Genomic DNA, 19,991 nt, shown 5'->3' with positions numbered 1-19,991 from the left:
GTAATTGTCAATTATTATACTCGATCGAGATTTTGTGCACCTCATCCGCCTTAGACAACCAGTCAGGTTAGTGTGTAGACATGTGAAATTGAAGCTATTGTAAGTGGAGATCTTTAACCGAATCGTACACCTAGCACTTTGGCATTAAACATTCAATTCTTGGCTAGTCCAGCGAGAACTCCTGCATAAAGGGGTCAGGGATCATTCACAAAGTACGATATATTTAAACAAAAAAGGTTCACACAGTTTTGCGTGCGAGAGTGGATGGATGGATCAGAATTTCGTAGAAAACATCGAAACGAAAGTCTTCATTGGGCGATGATAACAAGCAACTGTTCAGTTACTGAAACCATCAACATTTATTGTCAGTATTATCATTCAAACTGCAACATAATAATACAAAAAGCGGAAGCTACATCAAGTATCATTACCCATTTACCATTATACCCAGAAAATGTTATTAATTGCCCAGGTCCGGTTTCAATTTTCGGTTGATGAATAAATTTTTACTTTTGGCATTATGTATACACTGTGGTACATGGATCCCATTCTCATCGTCGTCATATAATTACCTCATCAAAGTGACTGATGATGTAATGAATCTTTGCTGTTTAGCCCTTTGGGTGCATATCAAAATCTCAATTATGGAAATGAAGGGATCGTATTTTACCGTCTGGAATCTGTGTGTTGTGTATGTTGTCTGTACACTCATTGTGAGTGTGTATACCCGAACTGTATGCAAGTATTGTAGATGTAGGCAAATTGGGTGTAACATCATTTTTGAATTGAATTTAATATTCTCAAAAGCCCAGAAATCTGCTTAATCAAATTAGAAGGGTGGTTTTGAATATATTATTGTGGGATATGAGGCTTTTATTGCGTTAAAAAAAATTGTGACTGCAACATATTACCGTGCTGGTCCCAGTTGTATGCATGGGATGACAATGATTGATCAAAAAGTAGAAAAAATGTTGGATTGCCTCTTTGTTAGCCAGGAAACACTGAGGTCACAGCAACCTTATTGCATTTAAAGAGTCAGCCAGTTTTTAATCGAAAATCATTTTTCATCTAACTTTTGTCGACTAGTACCAAACAAACGTAAACTGTGTTAACAATGAACTATTTAATGTTCCATCAAAGCGGTGAAGGTCAATTTCCTAAAGTTCCCGACGGTTTGAAGCAACTTATGTCTGACATATCACGTGAAGTGTTGCGTGAGCAGCCAGAAAATATTTATGAATTCGTCGCCGATTATTTGGAAGAAATGACCATAGCTAGGGAGCATAAAGGAAGTAATTCAAAAATGAAAATTTAATCAAAATATTGATTTCTCAAACGAAAACAATTCTATATTCTGTCCATCTCTGGATTCCAGTCGCCGATAATGTGTTGGACATTGTCATAGACGATAGGCTAACGATTTATGAACAATTCAAAGAGTGTGGAATCAGTGTAGAGCATGCTGAAACGAGCGCGAAAATAATCGAAAGCTACTTCAATGAATTCAAGCGGAACAAAGATAGAAAGTGTGACGATCAGGGAAAACCAATCAAATCCAGAGAAGTGATTCTGGAGAGAGATGTCTGTCGGAAAATTATGCAAGCCTGCAATCTGACTCGAGAGCAGGACCAGCAACTACGGAAAATCGTACAAAACTGTTTCAAGAATTTCTATTTTAGGGAGAAGGCTTACAAATTGAAGGTAAATTGATTTTATAATTCTAGAAACGGCAATCGTATCACAGCAGAATCTATAAATCTGCTACTTCAATTGTTTACAGTATATCGTAGTGTTTGATTGAAAAATCTATTACTTCAATATTTGAATCGTACGCTGCGCTAGTCAGAGCCCATCGTTTATTCTTATTGTCTTTTCGATAAGCCGTATCTATAAGTTAGAGAAATAAAGTAACAAGTTGGCATGTAGATGACCAAATAATTTGGAAAATTATGCAGCTGTCTCATTGGATTACCTTTACCTAACATTGTTAATCTTAGATGACACGTATACCGGATGCACATTCGGCGAATCGCGCTGAAAAAACACTGGACGTTTATCGAAAATCTGCGCCGGAGAAATCCAAACTAGACAAAGCCGCAATTGTAATTCAGTCGGCCTATAGAAGCTACTTTGTGCGAAAGATGCCAAAAGAGATGCAAAAGTTTCACGAATGCGCTACCAAAATTCAGGTAAGGCAAAATGCTGTTGAGTAAAGTCGATGAAAACGTAGCTCGATCGATTTCTAACGAACAGGCCAGATATCGTGGATACATGGCTGAAAAGCAACTCCAAAGAGCGAAAGCGGCTGCAATTAAAATTCAAGCAATGTACAGAGGTTACCGTACTAGGAAATATTTACGCAGTCAGAAAGAATTGGAATTGGAACCGTTCACGATAGCATCGGAAATAGTCAATGATATCGTAATTGATTCCATTTTCGACGAGGTTTGTTGGAAGAGCCATTTTATATCAGAAAATATTGTTCTTGAATATTTTTGTAAAGGTTGAATCATCAGATGAGATTGGAACTTCGAAAGTAACTTTCGATGTCTCACCGGAGAAAGACAGAGCTGCTAGAACCATACAGGTTCCATTACCTTTTCACTTCTTTACTTTAGAAATCTAAGAACAATTTTTCAACAAATTTTCAGAAAGTCTACCGCGGTTTTCAAGAGAAAAGGGAAAGGGATTCAACCCTAGAGACTAAAATGGGGGTTAGTATGGGTGTAACTATATAATGCGTAGTGTTTTATCAATCTACTTTTAGAATAAATGGAAAATGAGCTTGAAGAAATATGACGATAGCGAAATTAAGCAGGAAATACTCGATATTATTGAAGCATCTCAGAACTCGATTCCCTTCGAATGATGTTTTGACCTTAACGTTTTTTGTAAAAAAATTTCAGTGCAGTAGGTTTTTCCATTGGCAATAAAACAAATTTTGCGTTTTAAGACCTCCAATTTCTGTTACGACACACAACCAACATATTTGTTCAATCTTTTACTTCTTTTGATGTCAGTATGTTCAACAGATTGATAAGAAATCTTTTACTTCGTTTTGTTTAACACACATTGTATACATGTGAACAGTGTATATATGTGTGGTCAGAGGCCGTCGCTTATCTTTGTTGTCATTGTTGATAACACATGAACTAGTAGTCTGCAAAACATGACAATTCATTAAACATTGGTTGTATTATACACTTGATATAATTCTATCTGGTGAAGACAAGTAGTCTAAATAAACAACAGAGTCTAAGTGACCCTAGTTAAGATAGAAAATTGTGAAAGTCACTTTTCAATAAACAGCCGAAAGGCACACTCGTGTTTCATTGGAGGTCCGGATGAAGGACTTATCCGAAATATCCTGAAGTAGTCCACACATTCCACACATTGTCGATTACTGATCTGACCATTTTTTATGTAACCGTTCGAACATGAAAACATAAATCTAAGTCTTCCATCTAACCAAATTTTTAGAAATAAAAGATCTGAACTCTCCGTCTCCAAGACGCACCTGTCTTCGTTTTAAATTCCAAAATTCCTCTCTCACAACAGCAAGTGATTCCATCGAGTACGATTATTAATATTTCATTTACAGTAGATAGCAGTTGAATAACTTCGTGAAGAGTTGAGAGCACGTGCTTAAGTATAATCGCTCAATTGTGTCATAAATGTCAGAAGAAAATTACGATTATTGTTAAACCCCATTAACGAACCCTTTACATTCGTTGAGTGCTCGCGGCAAATTATGTAAATATCTCAACCACTTGAGAATCTCTTAAATTTACTTAAATCGTTTGTACGTAAATAATTATCCACTTAAAATTGGTTCGATTTCCATTCCCTGTAGTTCTTCGTCTTCCAGAAAACAAACGAAATAAATCAGAAGTGACTTTCTTGTCTTGAAACACTCATTTTCGTCTTTCTCTACTTTTTCGTGTGTACTTTTTGCATCTCTTCTTGGTGAATAACATGTCTTTCTCACAACGTTCGTAAATGAGATCCGTTAATTTTCTTTTGTCTATCGAACACAATGAGGCAAATGCGCTTTAATCGGACGTAAGATTGCATTTAAATTCATTAATTTAATTAATGCCATTTTGTTGCGCATAAATTTTGAATGCAGTGGCACTGTGACACATAATGCTCCAATAGGATTTATACTGTTCGGTTGGTATACGAGACACGAGACATGTTTTATTCGCTAGCGAAATATATTTGTAGGTCAGAAACTTTATTTCTGACGCATGGTCCACCTACAGTTTTTTTATCTGTTGACGAGAGCGCCGACAATAATATGCAATGAACTCTGGCTAATGCTACGTAATATAGCAAAACCAGTGCTAAACTAAAGAAGTAAAAGACTTCGAATGAACCTGTTAAAAATGATTCGATCAGATGAAGTAAAAGATTCAGAAATAGCAATATGCTTGATTGTTGGCTGTGAAAAATTATAAATAGTTAACAAATTGAAAAGTTCCAGTTTCCGATTCCAAGACACCTAACAACTACTGTGGAAAATATTTGGGAAAGCAATCGTTTCACTCTTTTCACAGATCTTCATTAACAGACGTCATATAAATCGTCATATGAACAGTCAAATAATATATTTACGCACTAGGTGCGTAAAAATGGTGTTTGTAAAAATGAGGATACCACTCCTATACATAACATATTGTTCTGAACTTGTGCCTCAACTGGAATTTTGCGCATACATTGTGTTGTCAACCTCGGCTTCATGGCTCCAACAGAAACATACACCAATGTTCTAGTTTTTGACAACTCTCGTACAGAAAATTTAAATAAAATTAAATTCACAAAAGAGAGATTCGTAGAATAACCAACGATATTCCATACAATTATGCTAAAAAAACAAACTGTTTATTTAAGAAAGTGTAGCAAAAACAATGATTTCTGTTAAATTGTCTCTAGCATAATATTGTACGTATATAATTAGAGACCATGTTGTTCCATTCGAATGTCATGGAATTGACTACTGTATCAACATGACATTAAAATCTCTTGTAAAAGCATACACAAACTCTTTTTTTAATGAGTTTATTTATACAAGACTTTTCTAGCAATGCGAGACAATCGTGAGATTTTGCATTTATTTAAGTTGATTATAGAAGAACTTGAATCAATTTGAAACGAAAAATTAATTTACTTATTCCGAACGTTTAGAGTGTAATTCTTTCTCTATTCAGCGCTTAAACATAATATACTTCACACAGGCAATCATCGGTAACCTTTATCTGTTTAAGCTACTTATAAGTTACAGTCAGTCGTGAAATAAAATTTTTGACAGAAAATGTATCGGCTTTCTGTCATTTTTTTCGCTACATTTTCCTGAGATTTTATTTAAATAAAAAATTTGTAATCTTCCTTAATAATTGCACCGCAGATGGTAAATTTTTACTAGAAATTCGGTATCAACTGTTATCCATTTCAAGACCTCAACGACAGTCAATTGGCTTCAGCTGTTTTTTCAGCTGATCCACACAAACAATCAAAACTGTTTATATGGCTCTGTACGGTGTTACCACTACCATGTGCGTGCGTGTAGCAGCTTCAACCTTATAAACAGTTTTGATTTTATGTACCAACTGATGCAAATTCATGCTGAAATTTCACTGTCTCTGACTGTAATAGGTGTGCTAAATGGATGAAGTAGTAGATGGTGAAAGGGATACGTTAAACAAAAGAAGTAGCAGATTTAATGATTATATGTCGACACTATTTTACCTTTTCTTAAACGTAAAATGCATTAAGAACAAATAACTTACGTACACCAAAGCTACGATTATCATCACACTGGTCAAAACAGTATACGCAGTGGCTGAATCATGAAATCTATCATTTCGTAGTGTGATGTGATTCTAAAAACTGAGCACATTATGTCGAGCTATTGTGATAACCTATCAGCTTTCCAAACTGCTGGTAAGTCGTCAGAATAAAAAAAAAATTGTGGAAATTATAGGTGGAGACATTGGGAGCAAAAGGTGGAATTTTAAGCTCCACAACTTATCACTTATTGTACAGGATTTATGTGGATATATCATCCCATCTCTCTCAATTTTTCACCTATCAACCGACCTAACCCAGAAAATCCAAAGAAAATAAACTTTTCAGTATAATGACTGGTGTCTCTCCCAATAATTCTGGTAGCAGCATCAGCATCTCCTCATGTACCAATACACAATTTTTTTTTTATCTCAATGAAAACCTTCAAATCATCATCATCATCATCGTCGTCATTCAAACAAAATTTTCTCTCTCTCGACATTTAACACATCACTAGATCTCACAGCACGTTCCAACATACATGCATAAGCTGTGGTCGTTTCAATGTATGCATATTATGTACACATAGTTCCGTTACTTGTGCGATAGGCGGAGCCAAATGTTATGTGGCGTGTATTTATTCCATCAACCGTAAAGCACTTTCGTTGAACATTGTGCGACATGGTGTGAGGAGGAAAATTTATCTTAAAATTATGGGAGTGAGATCATCGTAACAGGTACAGAGTGCGGTCGAGTCGGGTCGGGTCGTGTACTTTATACTCTCCGATATTGTAGTCTCTAGTCTGCCTGTGGAAGGCCTTTTGAATGGTTGTGTGGTGGTGTTGTTGTGTGAATATTTTATGGTTAAATTAAATGCAACGAATAGACGACTAGTGCTGCTGTAAATTTTCGAATCCACCGACGCAAATTTGTTCATGGTGTTTTATCGGCTTTGTTTGTGACTCTACGGAAATTATATATATTTGTGTGTGAGTGACAGTTTTAAAGTAGCGACATAGTTACAAAGGACTGAAGTGATTATATAGGGATATTGAACGGACGGTGCTTTTTTTTTCCCTCGACAGTTTTCACAACCAAACTCAAAATTTTGTTCTTCGACAAAAACGCTCCACCAAACGGAGCCAACAACAACACTATTATCACTCACAATTCGTTTAGTGTATATGGCGGTGGCGTTCCATGTACGTCACCGTCTGCTGCAACCGGGTTCTTCACACCCCGAGGTTCCGACAGTGAAAGTAGTCCACTCGAATTGGGCTTTTCACGCAACATGACTCTGGTGGCCCATCCACCGCCAACGGTGTGGCGAGATCCGAATTTAGGATCTCAGTACACGGCCGGCGATGGATATGGAACAACATCGTTACCCGTACCGACGACAAGTTCGATTGACTTGAAGCAGGAGATAAATGGAGTACATGGTGGTACGAATGGTGATGCTTCGCCGGACAAAAAAGATGTGCTTGAGTGTGTTGTTTGCGGTGATAAAAGTTCGGGAAAACATTACGGTCAACTGACATGTGAAGGTAAGAATGACATTTTATTACAATCACGACGTTAACATTCATTCGACGGGTATTTATGGCTTGGGAAATTCTTTAATTAACATTTTGATAGATAACGCGGACTTCATTTATTATTAGACGAGAAGCAGCCGTTATCAATACCGCGTTTAACCTCTGACTTCGTTTGTGTGATTATAGCAATGGCTATCATGTCCCATGCCGTAGTTATACATTATATATGTAATGCAGGCTGCTTGTAGAGTTGCGCTTATCGCGTTCGGCATGGAAAATGTTCTCATTTATTTACTCCTATCTCATTTTTGTGGAAAAAAAAACTTTTTTTTAAATTTTTGTTTCTATGGGACATCACAATGAATTGACAATAAATTAATGGTGCACCGACTGAGATATTAAGTGGGTACAAAGCTCTATTCATAGTCGACTTTTATCTGAAATTAGAATAAGGTCAGACTGGCGAAGAACGAAAAATATATTTTTTTTCTCAACAAGTTCTGATGAATTACGTAGTTCCATCATGAAATAAGTTAGCAAAATTTTTAGAAACTATTTACCGGCTCGGCATAACAAATGAAAAATTAACTTTTGATGTAAAAGCAGTACTGAGCTGCCGTTACCAAAATATTTGGTTTTTTTTAACTACCTGACGAGGCACCTGATTGGAAATTGTTCCTTTTTGACCTCGCGTTGAGTCAGGGCATTTAACCTTTAATTATTAGGATCAGTTGTTATCGCTACAGTGCTCGATGAGCAAGGCAAAGTTTGCTTATCTCTGATATCTGAACGGATTGACTCAACTTGTTTATTCGGTTTACTTTGTGCTTGAGCAAAACGAAAGTCTAGTGTTGGTTGTTCAGTTGATTTAAGATTTAAGTGAGCTCTATGTAGCTGGCTAAACTTTACGTTAAATAATTCCATTTACTTAATTATTGGAAGTCGAATTGTTTGCTGTTTCTTTAAATGATACAACGAAATCATCTGTTTCAATTATTCACCGAATTCATTTGTACAAAATTCTATGAAATTCGGTTCCGTCGATATATTTGATGACTGTCGTTTGTTTCACGTCTGGTTTTTCATTGAGTCTACAAATTCTCTTATTCAAACGAGCCATCAGAACAGTCGGAGCGTTTGCTGCGACTGAGCCCCGTACAAACCCGTATATCTATTGCGTACGTGACCCTAGTGCGTCTGTCACCCTACTTTGACCGTAAGCCTATTGCGCCGGTTAATGTAGTTAAAGTAAAATTATTATGTAATGTGTACATCTTAGAAATTGCGCATAGCGCAATTACGAAGCCCCGTACGACGTTCCTTTCAAATGAAACAAAAATTTCAAATCGCCCTAAAATTTTAATTTATTGAAGGGCCTAGTATCGGCTTCAGTCCGAGGACCCAAATTTAAAATTTTTTTCAACTACATTCTATTCGGCCTTTGATTACCTCCCAAATGAAACAAAAATTACGAAAAACGGATGAAATTTGTTCGAGTTATATGTAAAATACACATAGGGCCCTAGTAGCATTTCACTTCTAAGGCCCTAACTCACGGTCCACTCTACCGATTTAAAAAAAAAAAAATCCTGGATTGGTATTGACAATACCTATCATTTGCCGTGTCATTTACATTTCCATCGTTTATTTTGCCATAAATATCACCAAAAGACATTAAATCACTTAGGTGGCCCTAACTCACGAAGGGCCGACCCGAATATGCCCATCTTCGAACTTAGCCTCACTATTTCGACTATCTTTCAGGGAAAAAAAAAATTGAAATCGGATTTGATTTACTCAAGATATCGACGTGACAGACGGACAGACGGACAGACAAAATTTTTATTGCGGATTCGTCATCTATGAACATAGGCAAACACTTTGCCCTTACCGTCTGCTTCGAATTCCATCAATTACACACGGCATCGTAATCCTATAAGCCCCTTTGTACTTCGTACGGGGCTAAAAAAAGTTCTTCTGAATTATCCTTACGGCCATGGGCGTAGAAATGTGGAGTTTTTTTTAGTTTGGAACATATTTAGGATTTTTTAGAGTTTTGATAGTCATTGATGTTCCCAGTGCTTCCCAGCCTATTATATTTTGGCAAACAATTTAAAAATCCCTTAGATAATTCAAATTTTGCGCCAAAATATCATAGGCCTATTTTAAGGGAATTAAATCTCTAAATTCATCAATTTCTTCGTCATTTTTTGACTGATTTACTTCTAAGCCCACATATTGAAGCACAACAATTTTGAATGATCATTCATAAGATACGCAAACAAAAAAAAATTAGCGAATTTCAGGGAATTTTGATGAACTTTCGGGAATATTATGGAATTTAGGGAATTTTAATTCCGTAAAATAGGCCCTGACTGGGAAGCACTGGGAACATCAATGACTTTTAAAACTCTGATAAATTTAAAGTGTTTTAGGAGATTAACACACTGTATTAACGTTTAGTAAAATGAAATTTCCTCTTCTGTTAAACGGCGAGAAGAAACAGTGAGTTACTTACTTAACGTAGACTATTCTTCTCGCCATCTCTTCAGAAAGTCGTCGACACTCTTGTCGTCGAATTTTCAGTGCTATGATCATGACATAAATCAGAGTCTTACAGCGACGAAGAACAATCCTCAAATCTTTAAAAACATCTGTACTACAACGCACAAAAAACTTAGTACAAAAGAGATGCAAGATTTTATGAGCGAATTTCATCGAGCATCTCTTTTGGACTAAGTTTGTTATGCGGTTACAGGGAAGGAAATGTTGATTGATTAAAAAGTGACGAGTCGTCATTCCAACGTAGACCCTCATAATTCTACGCCTGTCGATGTTCTACGATGTTCTAGATGTTCTATTCCAAAGATAAATCAATTTCAAAGTTTATACTATGGAGCACTGGAGCTGCCTCTTTAAGTGAGTAGTTGTGTTAAAGTTAAAAACTCTGTCCAAGCAATAAAAATCAATCAATCAGAATAAATGTTTTTCGTTCAGTTTATTATCTGCGCATTCGAAAATATTCACGAAACAATAACATCGACGGGAGAAAAAAGAGAATCAAATAAATCAATTAACTTAACATAAAATAACTATACGGAGCCACGGCACATAAAATTTTTATTTTACAACATGCAATCTGGGTGGAATTTTAAATGATCATCCATAATGCATTATTTATAGTTCACGATGCCAGAAAAAATAAACCAAACCAAACCAGAGCTTACAAACATATGTAATGTGATACGGAGTATAATATGGATTGTGAAGTTATATAGAGAGAGAATTCGACACATTGGGGCAGCGACGACCGATCCAATAGCTCTATGCTATGTTTACGGATGTGCAATGTGCATCCACTGCTCTTGTATCAATATGATAATGTTTTTGTTTCACCGCATGCGAACTTTCCGACCGTATAGATCTTCGACTCGGAAGATACGATACATAATTTGATGTAAACATATTAACATTCTCCGATAAATATTGAGGCAATACATGCGTTCTATATGGTCATTGTTTGCACAGAAAAAAGTGCATTTTTTATCGCTCTGGGTTTGCATCGATGGGATAATTTTATTTCACATTAATAGGGATTCTCACTGCACTATCTCGACGGACATTAAATAGAACCTCTATCGTAAAACCAAATGACTTTTTTGTCGTAATTTTCGAGAAAAAAAAACTTTTTTTCCGTCCGTGTGTTTTACTTTACTTGTTTCAACTAGACTTTTTACTTGGTAAAATGCCGCCGATTTGGTTCTCATCTTTCATGTGAAAATGAATGAATAGAGGAGAAGAATAAGAAGACAAAAAAAAATTTGTGTACACCGAACTTTGGTAAACCTTTCGGTTAGATCGATTCGGTCAAACCATTTAAGGAAGTAACATTAAAAAGTCGTGATCTAGTGAGTGTGTTTTGATATCGAAATTTATATTATACGAAATGATATGGTCAATATGGGTAGAACTATATGGGAATTAGATTTTTTTCGTATTGTTGCAATATATCAGGATATAAGCCGATGTGATTTTTCGATTAGATAGAAATTGTTCGATCAGATGTTGTAAGCCGTGCATGGTTACGATAGCAAAAAAAAAAACGAAAGAAAGAAATTGAATTTCTCACGCGTGGCAACTTTAAAAATTGAGAGAAATAAAGAAAAAAAATGATTTTGTTCCTTCATTTACCAAGACTCTTAGCGGAAGTTTAGCACTAAGCAATTGTAGACATTTTAATAGTCTCTATGGTCTGTATAAAAATAAATAGTCATCATATTACGATATAAAGGGTACAGCGGTTTCTTTTGAAAAAAGCCTACCGAAATCGGACGCATTTTCCAGTGGAATTGTCTATAACCAAATCCATTTTCAAAAAATTCCTCGACTATAATATGGCTAGTGGCTTTTAATATTCATGTACCCGATGCAATTTCTACAAGAAAAGTATTTCTTTTCGATGTTCGATCACCTACCACCAGCCATGGAAGGGTCGAGGATTTTTTTCAAAGTGGTTCTGACTTCTAGGGACCAACACCTTTCTAGGCATTATATAAAAAAAAGTCCACTGGAAAATACGTCCAATGTAAGAAAGTGAATTCGAGTTCAAGGTTCGGTTAGATTACAACATTGATGATTAGCACTGCTCCTAGCATTAACTTAGGAAATATTCGGAGACTGACGTAATCAAAACATACTCTGTATTTCTTTCATTAAGACAAGAGTGATGCTTTCTTGGTGTGAGTTAAAACACATCATGGTGTTTGTTTTGTGCCCACAAACAAGGCATGAGCGCCGACGGAGAAACCTCGGCGGCGGCTAGCCGAAAAAAAATTCTTGGCGGCGGCGAAAAAGTCGGCTTGAGCCGGCTTAAAACGGCTCGGCTGGAGGTTCCTTTTAACTTTTTTTTTTAAATAAAAACGTTTAGATAAATTCATGGAAAATGAACTAGTAAGCATGAAAATGAAATTGTACGGAAAGCGAAAATGTAGGTAGATTAGGTTGTTCAAAGTGCAAGTGGAACTGGTCTTGTTGCAAGCAAGTCTCTAAGTCTAAGGTTCACTAACACGTCAAGTTTTATTGCCTCAAAACTTGAACTAAATGGAAAATCATGCTCCGGTACACTCATTTAACTCATTAAGAAAATGGTTTTCGAGAAGAAATCGAAAGCTCACGAAAATCAAGTAAAAATTGAAACGAAAAAAAATCGAGAAAATTCGCAAAGATCGATAAAGTTTTCTCAAATTTGTGAATTAACTGATTGTGCGCCTTCGGCTCGTTCCGCAAAGGTCATACTTGCCAAAACAACAAACTTAGAAGCGAGGACGTAATATACCATTCTGGAAAATTCATGAAAATTCAAGAAAATTTCCAAAATTTTCTCAATTTTGAAAAAAAAAATCAAAAAGTACTTGAGCTGTTTAGGATCAACAGGAATCTCGGTTTTCAAAATTATTTCACCCATTCACCTTTCGAAATCTTTATTTCATTTTCCAGCCGTTTCAAGCCGGCTTGAGCCGTGTTTTTGGCACCGGCTCGGCTGCGGCGCGGCTTGCTCAAAAATGGACGGCGGCGGATTTTCGGCGGCGCTCATGCCTGCCACAAACCATTTTCAATCAATTTGAGCAGATTCATTTTTGTCATATTCTTCTTCTCTAATTTTTTCTAATAACGACCGTCGCGCCACCTTTTTGACATCTGACATACGATCGTTTTTGGCCCCTTATATAGTAAAATGAAAGTTAAAACAATTGAAGTAAGAGATTTGTTATCGAACACAAGGCGATGATTTCAACAAAAGTAGTCACAGATTCGATGATTTTATCACAATACGCTTCCAATGTGTAAAAAATTATATCGCGATCTTGAGGAGCGTGCTTTGGGTATAAAGTCTTCAATTCTGACAAGTAAAATGGAAACAGGTTGATCATGTGGTTTTTCTTCTGCCATGGGATGGGAAAAGTCGTGCGACAGATATTAAACCCTGTTTGCAAGCTCTAATTTTTGAATTCTCGGTAGTTATGCCGAATTTATTCTAAGATATTATAAACTCTCACTTTCGCCAGTTTACGCATTCAGAACATTGCTAAAGAAACCGTCGCTTACCCCCTTCCTTTTATATGAATATTTGTCTTCCCATTGTCAGTACTCACTACTCAGTCATCCAACACAAACTGAATGTTGTCGTTTGAGTATATTACCAATTCCATTGATCAAATATTTGCTTTTCATTAACATGAAAAATATAATTTTCTTCAAGTAAAATTAACCCTCTAAACCCGATGGCACTTCTTCCATAACGACATATTATAATGCGATGTGTGCCCCATTACATATTCATTATTTACATATTATTATTATCAGTCACATGTCACCACAGAAAATTAGCGTTTTCCATAACATTACACCACTTGAGTATCGAGCCCGCACATGTCGTCATGTACACAATATCGTTCCATGTTGACATAAAATTGTTTTTGTGGCGCATCAACCTCTTCGGAGAAATTAAATTAAAATTTCGAAGTGCCGAAAACGAAGCTTACATGCGTTTAACCCTAACGAGATATTGGAAGGGGTTCCGTGTGACGATAAAAGAATTCCATCGCTTCTAGCACTCCTCTCTCTCCACTTCGACTTGAGCAATAATTATGATGTACAGTACATCATGTACTATGCGTTCAACATTTTAATTCCGTTACTCATTTCTGCATAAATAATCCTCGAACAACCTTGGATATCATTTGCATTAATGTAAATTAACACAAAACATTTGGAAAAACTCCCAAAAATTGTCGGAAAATTTAGCAAATCCAAACATTTAGCACAAATTCTGTGAAATTTAATTGTTGATGAGGCTCCACATAATGAATTCATAAAAGGGTTGAGATTCGGATTTTTGGCATTATATCCCGTTTTACAAAAGAAACACAGCTGCAGAATCTCTCTCCACTCTGGATGTGTGTGTGGAATGGGAACGGGAGATGTCGGTTTTATTTCATTCGAATACATTCATGTCGAATGTGGTTCATATAGGGGTGTGGGTATGAGGCATTGGGATTAATTTTAATAATGGCATAAAAGAGGACTAAAAGAGCATAGTGAACAGGTGATGCCTTTTTTCGGGGGCGTTCAACATAAAATGGATAGATATGGAAACCGATGTGAATTAACTTGTTTCATGTGCGATTATAATGCAATGGCGGATTGTTTCCTGGTGACTGGTAATTAGAGAAGTTTGTCTTTTGTTTTAATTACACAAAATTTTGTGACGGTGCCACATGTGGCGATTATTGTTTTCATGTTTTTCGAAAGTGTTGGATTTCCCGGGTGACGGTGGAAAAACGTTTTTTTTTTTAAAATGAATTTTCGTTCTGCTTCATCAATTCAGTCAAAATTTTCGTTTTTCCTTACAGGCTGCAAATCGTTTTTCAAGCGTTCGGTACGAAGGAATTTATCGTATACCTGCCGTGGCAATCGTAACTGTCCAATTGACCAGCATCACAGAAATCAGTGTCAATTTTGTCGATATAAAAAATGCGTCCGAATGGGAATGCGACGTGAAGGTAAGATTAGATGTATGTCATGTCAAATTTGAAAGTTATTTTTTATCGCTCAATTGTGAACCTTAGAACACTTCAAAGTTTCAATTCTATTCGAGTCCGCTACGACTAGGTTTTAAAACAGGTCGACGTATATCTAAGGTTTGCATATCTAAGGTGCGAAAATTATTGGACGCCGCGAAAGTAATACATTACATGAGATAACAATTTTGTGATAAAAGCAAACTCCCAAGGATGTTCTTGAGCAACAAGCTTCTGTAACTTCCTTTTCGACAAATGTAGAGTTTGGATATCCGAGCCGAAGACGAGGAAAACAACCACACTTGTCAAAAAACAGTTACCGAAGTAAAATGCTCAAAAATATACGGATGAGTTTGCGAGTATCACAAAGTTGTTTCCGAAATAATGAAGTGCGTAGCAGCATCCAAAGATTCCGGTTCACCAACTGTCCCATATTGATTGATTTCGTCATAGAAAAACTTAAAAAAATTAACCGAAAATAGTCCCCTTGTAATGGCTCATTTTCTGATTTGGGAAATTGCTATGCAATGGCCAACTTTCGTATGGGACAGGTAGTAAAATTCTTTCCGTCACTCTTTCCCCAAAATAACTTGAAAGAAGAAATAATTTTAAAACAAGTCACTCGATGGGTGATTAATAGGGCGTATCGAATTTTGCAAATTTTAAGGACCGCGATAGCCTGTGTGCGGAAAACGTATATCATCGAAAACTGTGTCCGGGCATGTGGTTGATGGATCCAATGGAGCCATGGAAGAAGTCCCCCCGGGCGACTTTAAGTTTCCGAAGGTCATAATTCGGAAAGTTGAGAGTATTTTTGAAAACAATGTTCTAGCGGAATGTAGTGCTTTGAAAACTCTACAAAACTACCGAAGAAACCGATGGTCCAAAAGGTGTCACTGCCAAGATTGCCTAACATCGAAAATGTGACCATTTGGTTTTTGACTTATATTTCCTGAGAGACAAATGATTTTCTTTAGCCTGTGGTATGAGATGGTAGAGGAGGTCGAGCACTACCAGTACACTAGGCATGTCCCGATCGGATATACTCTTGAAATCACTTTTATAACATTTGTGAATGGAATTTTTAAGAGTGGCCACGTCGCCCACGAAGCAAGTGCAGACACTGCAACCGGTGCTGTTGAGTCGAGGACACCTTGGCCAATAAGTATACATAATATTCCATGACAGTAGCTGAACTCTTTCACAAAATAATTGTGATGTCGATGTGGCACTTGTATTGAAACAATATGCTACGAACTTCAATTTTTCGTAAATATATCGAAAAATATGTATAATCTGTGTATTTGCAACGAAATCGACTTCTTACTACTATTCGTGGGTGAAATAACTAATTAAATCGATTATTTCTCGTTTTTCTCATAAATTCAATTTATTCAGATTTTGTAGTACAAAGTGTGCCACATCGAAATCACAGATATTTTGTGAAAAAGTTCAGCTACTGTCGTGGAGTATTATGCATACTTACTGGCCAAGGTGTCCTCGACTCAACGGCACCGGTTGCAGTGTCTGCACTTGCTTCGTGGGCGACGTGGCCACTCTTAAAAATTCCATTCACAAATGTTATAAAAGTGATTTCAAGAGTATATCCGATTGGGACATGCCTAGTGTACTGGTAGTGCTCGACCTCCTCTACCATCTCATACCACAGGCTAAACAAAATCATTTGTCTCTCAGGAAATATAAGTCAAAAACCAAATGGTCACATTTTCGATGTTAGGCAATCTTGGCAATGGCACCTTTTGGACCATCGGTTTCTTCGGTAGTTTTGTAGAGTTTTCAAAGCACTACATTCCGCTAGAACATTGTTTTCAAAAATACTCTCAACTTTCCGAATTATGACCATCGGAAACTTAAAGCCGCCCGGGGGGACTTCTTCCATGGCTCCATCGGATTCATCAACCACATGCCCGGACACAGTTTTCGATGATCTACGTTTTCCGCACACAGGCTATCGCGGTCCTTAAATTTGCAAAATTCGATACGCCCTAGTGATTAAGTGGCTGAACTTATGTCCAATGCTAGCCGCTGACTCCAGAGAATCAATTTTAACAATGCTCTTACTAATCAACACTTTTGTGCCTTAGGACTTTCCTTAGTTAACCAACACTGACAATAATACGTATTTTCGAGACATTCTTTAAAATTCTCGGAAATTGGTGAAAATTATTGGAAGTTTCTTGAAAATCTCAAATTGAATTGTCAAGGCTATTTGACCTTCAAGAAATTTCAAGAATTTTTATTATCAAAAATGAGCCTCTGAGTATGGGTCTAAACATATTGCGATATTATCAAGGCGTATTTTTGGAAAATTGGTTTGCTAAATTTTCCTAGACTTTCCTAGATTTTACAAATATGCTCAAATTTACCAAAACAAGTTTTCAGCAAATTTTAGAGATTTTCCACAAATAGGCCCTGGCTATAGATGCCCAGACGATATTAAATTACCATTTTACCACTCAATCAATGAAATCATCTTGTTATTTTTCAACACAACCATTCGAAACACAACGAATTAGTTGTCCATCATTATGTTCGAACTTATCGCTGCAATTGAAAAATTGATTCCATTCTCTACAACCATCCTTGACGAATCTTTAATTTCACATCGACTTGTCGATCAGTCTTAATAAAACACAAAGAAAATAAGAGAAAAATGGGAGCGCATGCATCTAAGCGCATTTTTATTAATCTGTAATCGAAATTGGTATGCGTGAAATTTCGATCAGAGCGAGAGATTTGCATTTATCAACACTTCTTGTAGATTTCAGTTGTGTAACAGTTCGGAAAGCAGTGATGAACATTTAGGCACCTGAGCGGTATCGAATTTTATTACGGAAAATGAGCTTAAATTATCGATTACAAATCAATTTACTCGGCGAACAAGCCATGAAATTAAAACAATAATGATGAACGAATCCCCATTGTTCGCTAACGTCCATAACAAATTCGATTGAAATGATTGCTTAAAGACGATGCGCCAAATGTAAAATAATAAAAAATTTCCAATTTCTTCGATTGCAGCTGTGCAAAAGGGCCGAATACCAAACTCTCAGACAAACGGCATGATCGGAATGTACAGCCAATATGGATTCACGAACGGTGATGTGTCCAATATCAATTGCCATCCATACCTCAGTTCCTACATATCGCTACTGTTGCGCGCCGAACCGTATCCGGCCACACGATACGGCCAGTGCGTCCAACCGACCAACATCATGGCCATCGATAACATTTGCGAATTTGCGGCCAAACTGCTATTCTCGGCCGTTGAATGGACCAAGAACATACCGTTTTTCCCGGAACTGCAAGTGACCGATCAAGTGGCACTGTTACGTTTGGTCTGGTCGGAATTGTTCGTATTGAATGCATCGCAATGTTCGATGCCATTGCATGTGGCTCCACTGTTGGCTGCTGCTGGTCTACATGCGTCACCCTTGGCCGCCGATCGTGTGGTGGCTTTTATGGATCACATACGAATATTTCAGGAGCAGGTGGAGAAGCTGAAAGCATTACATGTGGATTCGGCTGAATTTTCCTGCTTGAAAGCAATCGTTCTGTTCACAACGGGTAAGTGCACGAAAGATTTAATTTTCTTCAATATTTCTTTTAAAAGTCGAAATTGAGCCGCATTCCTCAATTGAATTGAAACTTAAGTAGAAAACTACTCTGAAATTGATGAGAATGATGTCTGACGAAGAAGTCGATTGAATTTCTTTCGCTCATTTGAATTTCATCTTTTCATTATTTCTGCTCATCATCAGTGTCGTGACTTCTGAGTTTCCCAACACATGGACTTGTTCGATTGAGTTCAAAACTATGATTTGGTATAGCAAAGTGAAGAAAGTTATTGTTTCTCTATCTTCGATTACATAACTAACAACCGAATGTTCCAATGCACCGACGACGTCCCCTTAACTATGCCACATTGTTACGATCATGATAATTACTTTAATGATCCACTTAACGGATCTGCAAACATGAAACTACAGAAAAAAAAGAACTTTCTTCTCATTTCATTATGCACTTGCACATTCTCAGTGGAGAACGATAATTTTCTGTCATTAAATTGGTATGCACTGCACACCGCTATGTATCTTTCCACATCGCACAGTCGAACATTGTTCAATGAACACAGTCACTGAAACGGTTTTACTAATAACCGTCGTCGTAGAATGAGCGCATTAAATGTCCATTAAAATTTAAACAAATATCCAAATAAAATTCCAATTCATACCCATCCGTGGCTGTGTTGTCATCTGCTCGTAAAATTTACAATTTCAATTTCGAGTTTTTTTGTCGTTTCGCTCTTCGTCTTGACGAAATGTTTGCGCCTTCTCCTAACTTCGAACCGAATTTATTTCTATTAATGGTAAGCATCCAAAGAATTTAATTTTACGAATAAACAACACAATTAAGTCTAATCAAAGGAAAATTTCTCGACTTTTTTCTGTTTTGTCTTTTTCTTCGTCAAGTGTTGTGTAAGTTTTGCCTTGCACACTGTATATGTGGTGTGTATATATTGTACGCATTAAACGCTATTGCAATGGGTACATTTCATTAAAGAACAAAAAAAAAGGTTTTGAACTGTATGGTGGACTGTATACGGCATGTAATCAGAATGATATTACCATTTGGTATGAGTTGTGCGCTTCGATGTGGTTAAGATTCCAATTTAAATATACTTAATTGTCCCATATGCTTCGCTTTTATTAAGATTGATGTGATTTTTGTAATTTTGATCAAAATAAATTTTTTATTTATTTTTAATGTGGCGCATACACCACACTGGGTTATTATTGTTTTATGGAATTTTTGGGATTTTTTTTTCGTACGGGGGACGTCAGTGAAATTTATAAATGAGTTTGCTTTTCAGCTGGTCCGCTCATACAATCAAAACTACTCATACGAAACTATTTAAAGCTTAGAAATAAGTGTAAGCAATTTTGTTTGTATGAGTGGACCAGCTGAAACAAATTGATGTCTAAAGTTTATTGACGTCTACTGTATACATACGCTTAGAGTACAATTCGGATTTTGAACAACACACACCAGAACTAATAAGCTT

The 19,991-nt window shown here is 36.6% G+C and overlaps 2 protein-coding genes across 4 annotated transcripts in view; both read left to right on the top strand.

Annotated features, from left to right (window-relative positions):
* Positions 1-1,040: 1,040 nt before the first annotated feature.
* LOC119076096 (abnormal spindle-like microcephaly-associated protein homolog) lies at positions 1,041-2,923 on the top strand. Its single transcript, XM_037182751.1, has 7 exons — positions 1,041-1,292; positions 1,376-1,701; positions 1,998-2,189; positions 2,254-2,445; positions 2,504-2,587; positions 2,652-2,714; positions 2,768-2,923. Exons 1-7 carry the CDS (start codon positions 1,115-1,117, stop codon positions 2,867-2,869), a joined length of 1,137 nt encoding a protein of 378 aa, XP_037038646.1. The 5' UTR covers positions 1,041-1,114; the 3' UTR covers positions 2,870-2,923.
* A 3,540-nt stretch (positions 2,924-6,463) lies between these two features.
* The window catches only part of LOC119076088 (steroid receptor seven-up, isoforms B/C-like), a 33,274-nt gene continuing 19,746 nt past the window's right edge, over positions 6,464-19,991 (top strand). For 2 of the 3 annotated variants that reach the window (XR_005087534.1, XM_037182741.1), the window contains exons 1-3: positions 6,467-7,334; positions 14,738-14,899; positions 17,948-18,493. Coding sequence is in view for 2 of the 3 variants with exons in the window: in XM_037182741.1 (XP_037038636.1) it covers positions 7,079-7,334; positions 14,738-14,899; positions 17,948-18,493 (964 nt within the window). In the remaining variant the exon portion in view is untranslated. Of the gene's footprint in view, positions 7,335-14,737; positions 14,900-17,947; positions 18,494-19,991 lie in introns of all 3 variants that reach the window. The other variant, XM_037182742.1, reaches the window with a different exon arrangement.

This window comes from Bradysia coprophila, unplaced genomic scaffold (assembly GCF_014529535.1).
Source record: "Bradysia coprophila strain Holo2 unplaced genomic scaffold, BU_Bcop_v1 contig_232, whole genome shotgun sequence".
Classification (NCBI taxonomy): domain Eukaryota; kingdom Metazoa; phylum Arthropoda; class Insecta; order Diptera; family Sciaridae; genus Bradysia; species Bradysia coprophila.
The sequence above is the reverse complement of the archived record's forward strand: the minus strand, read 5'-3'. Positions and strand labels throughout refer to the sequence as shown.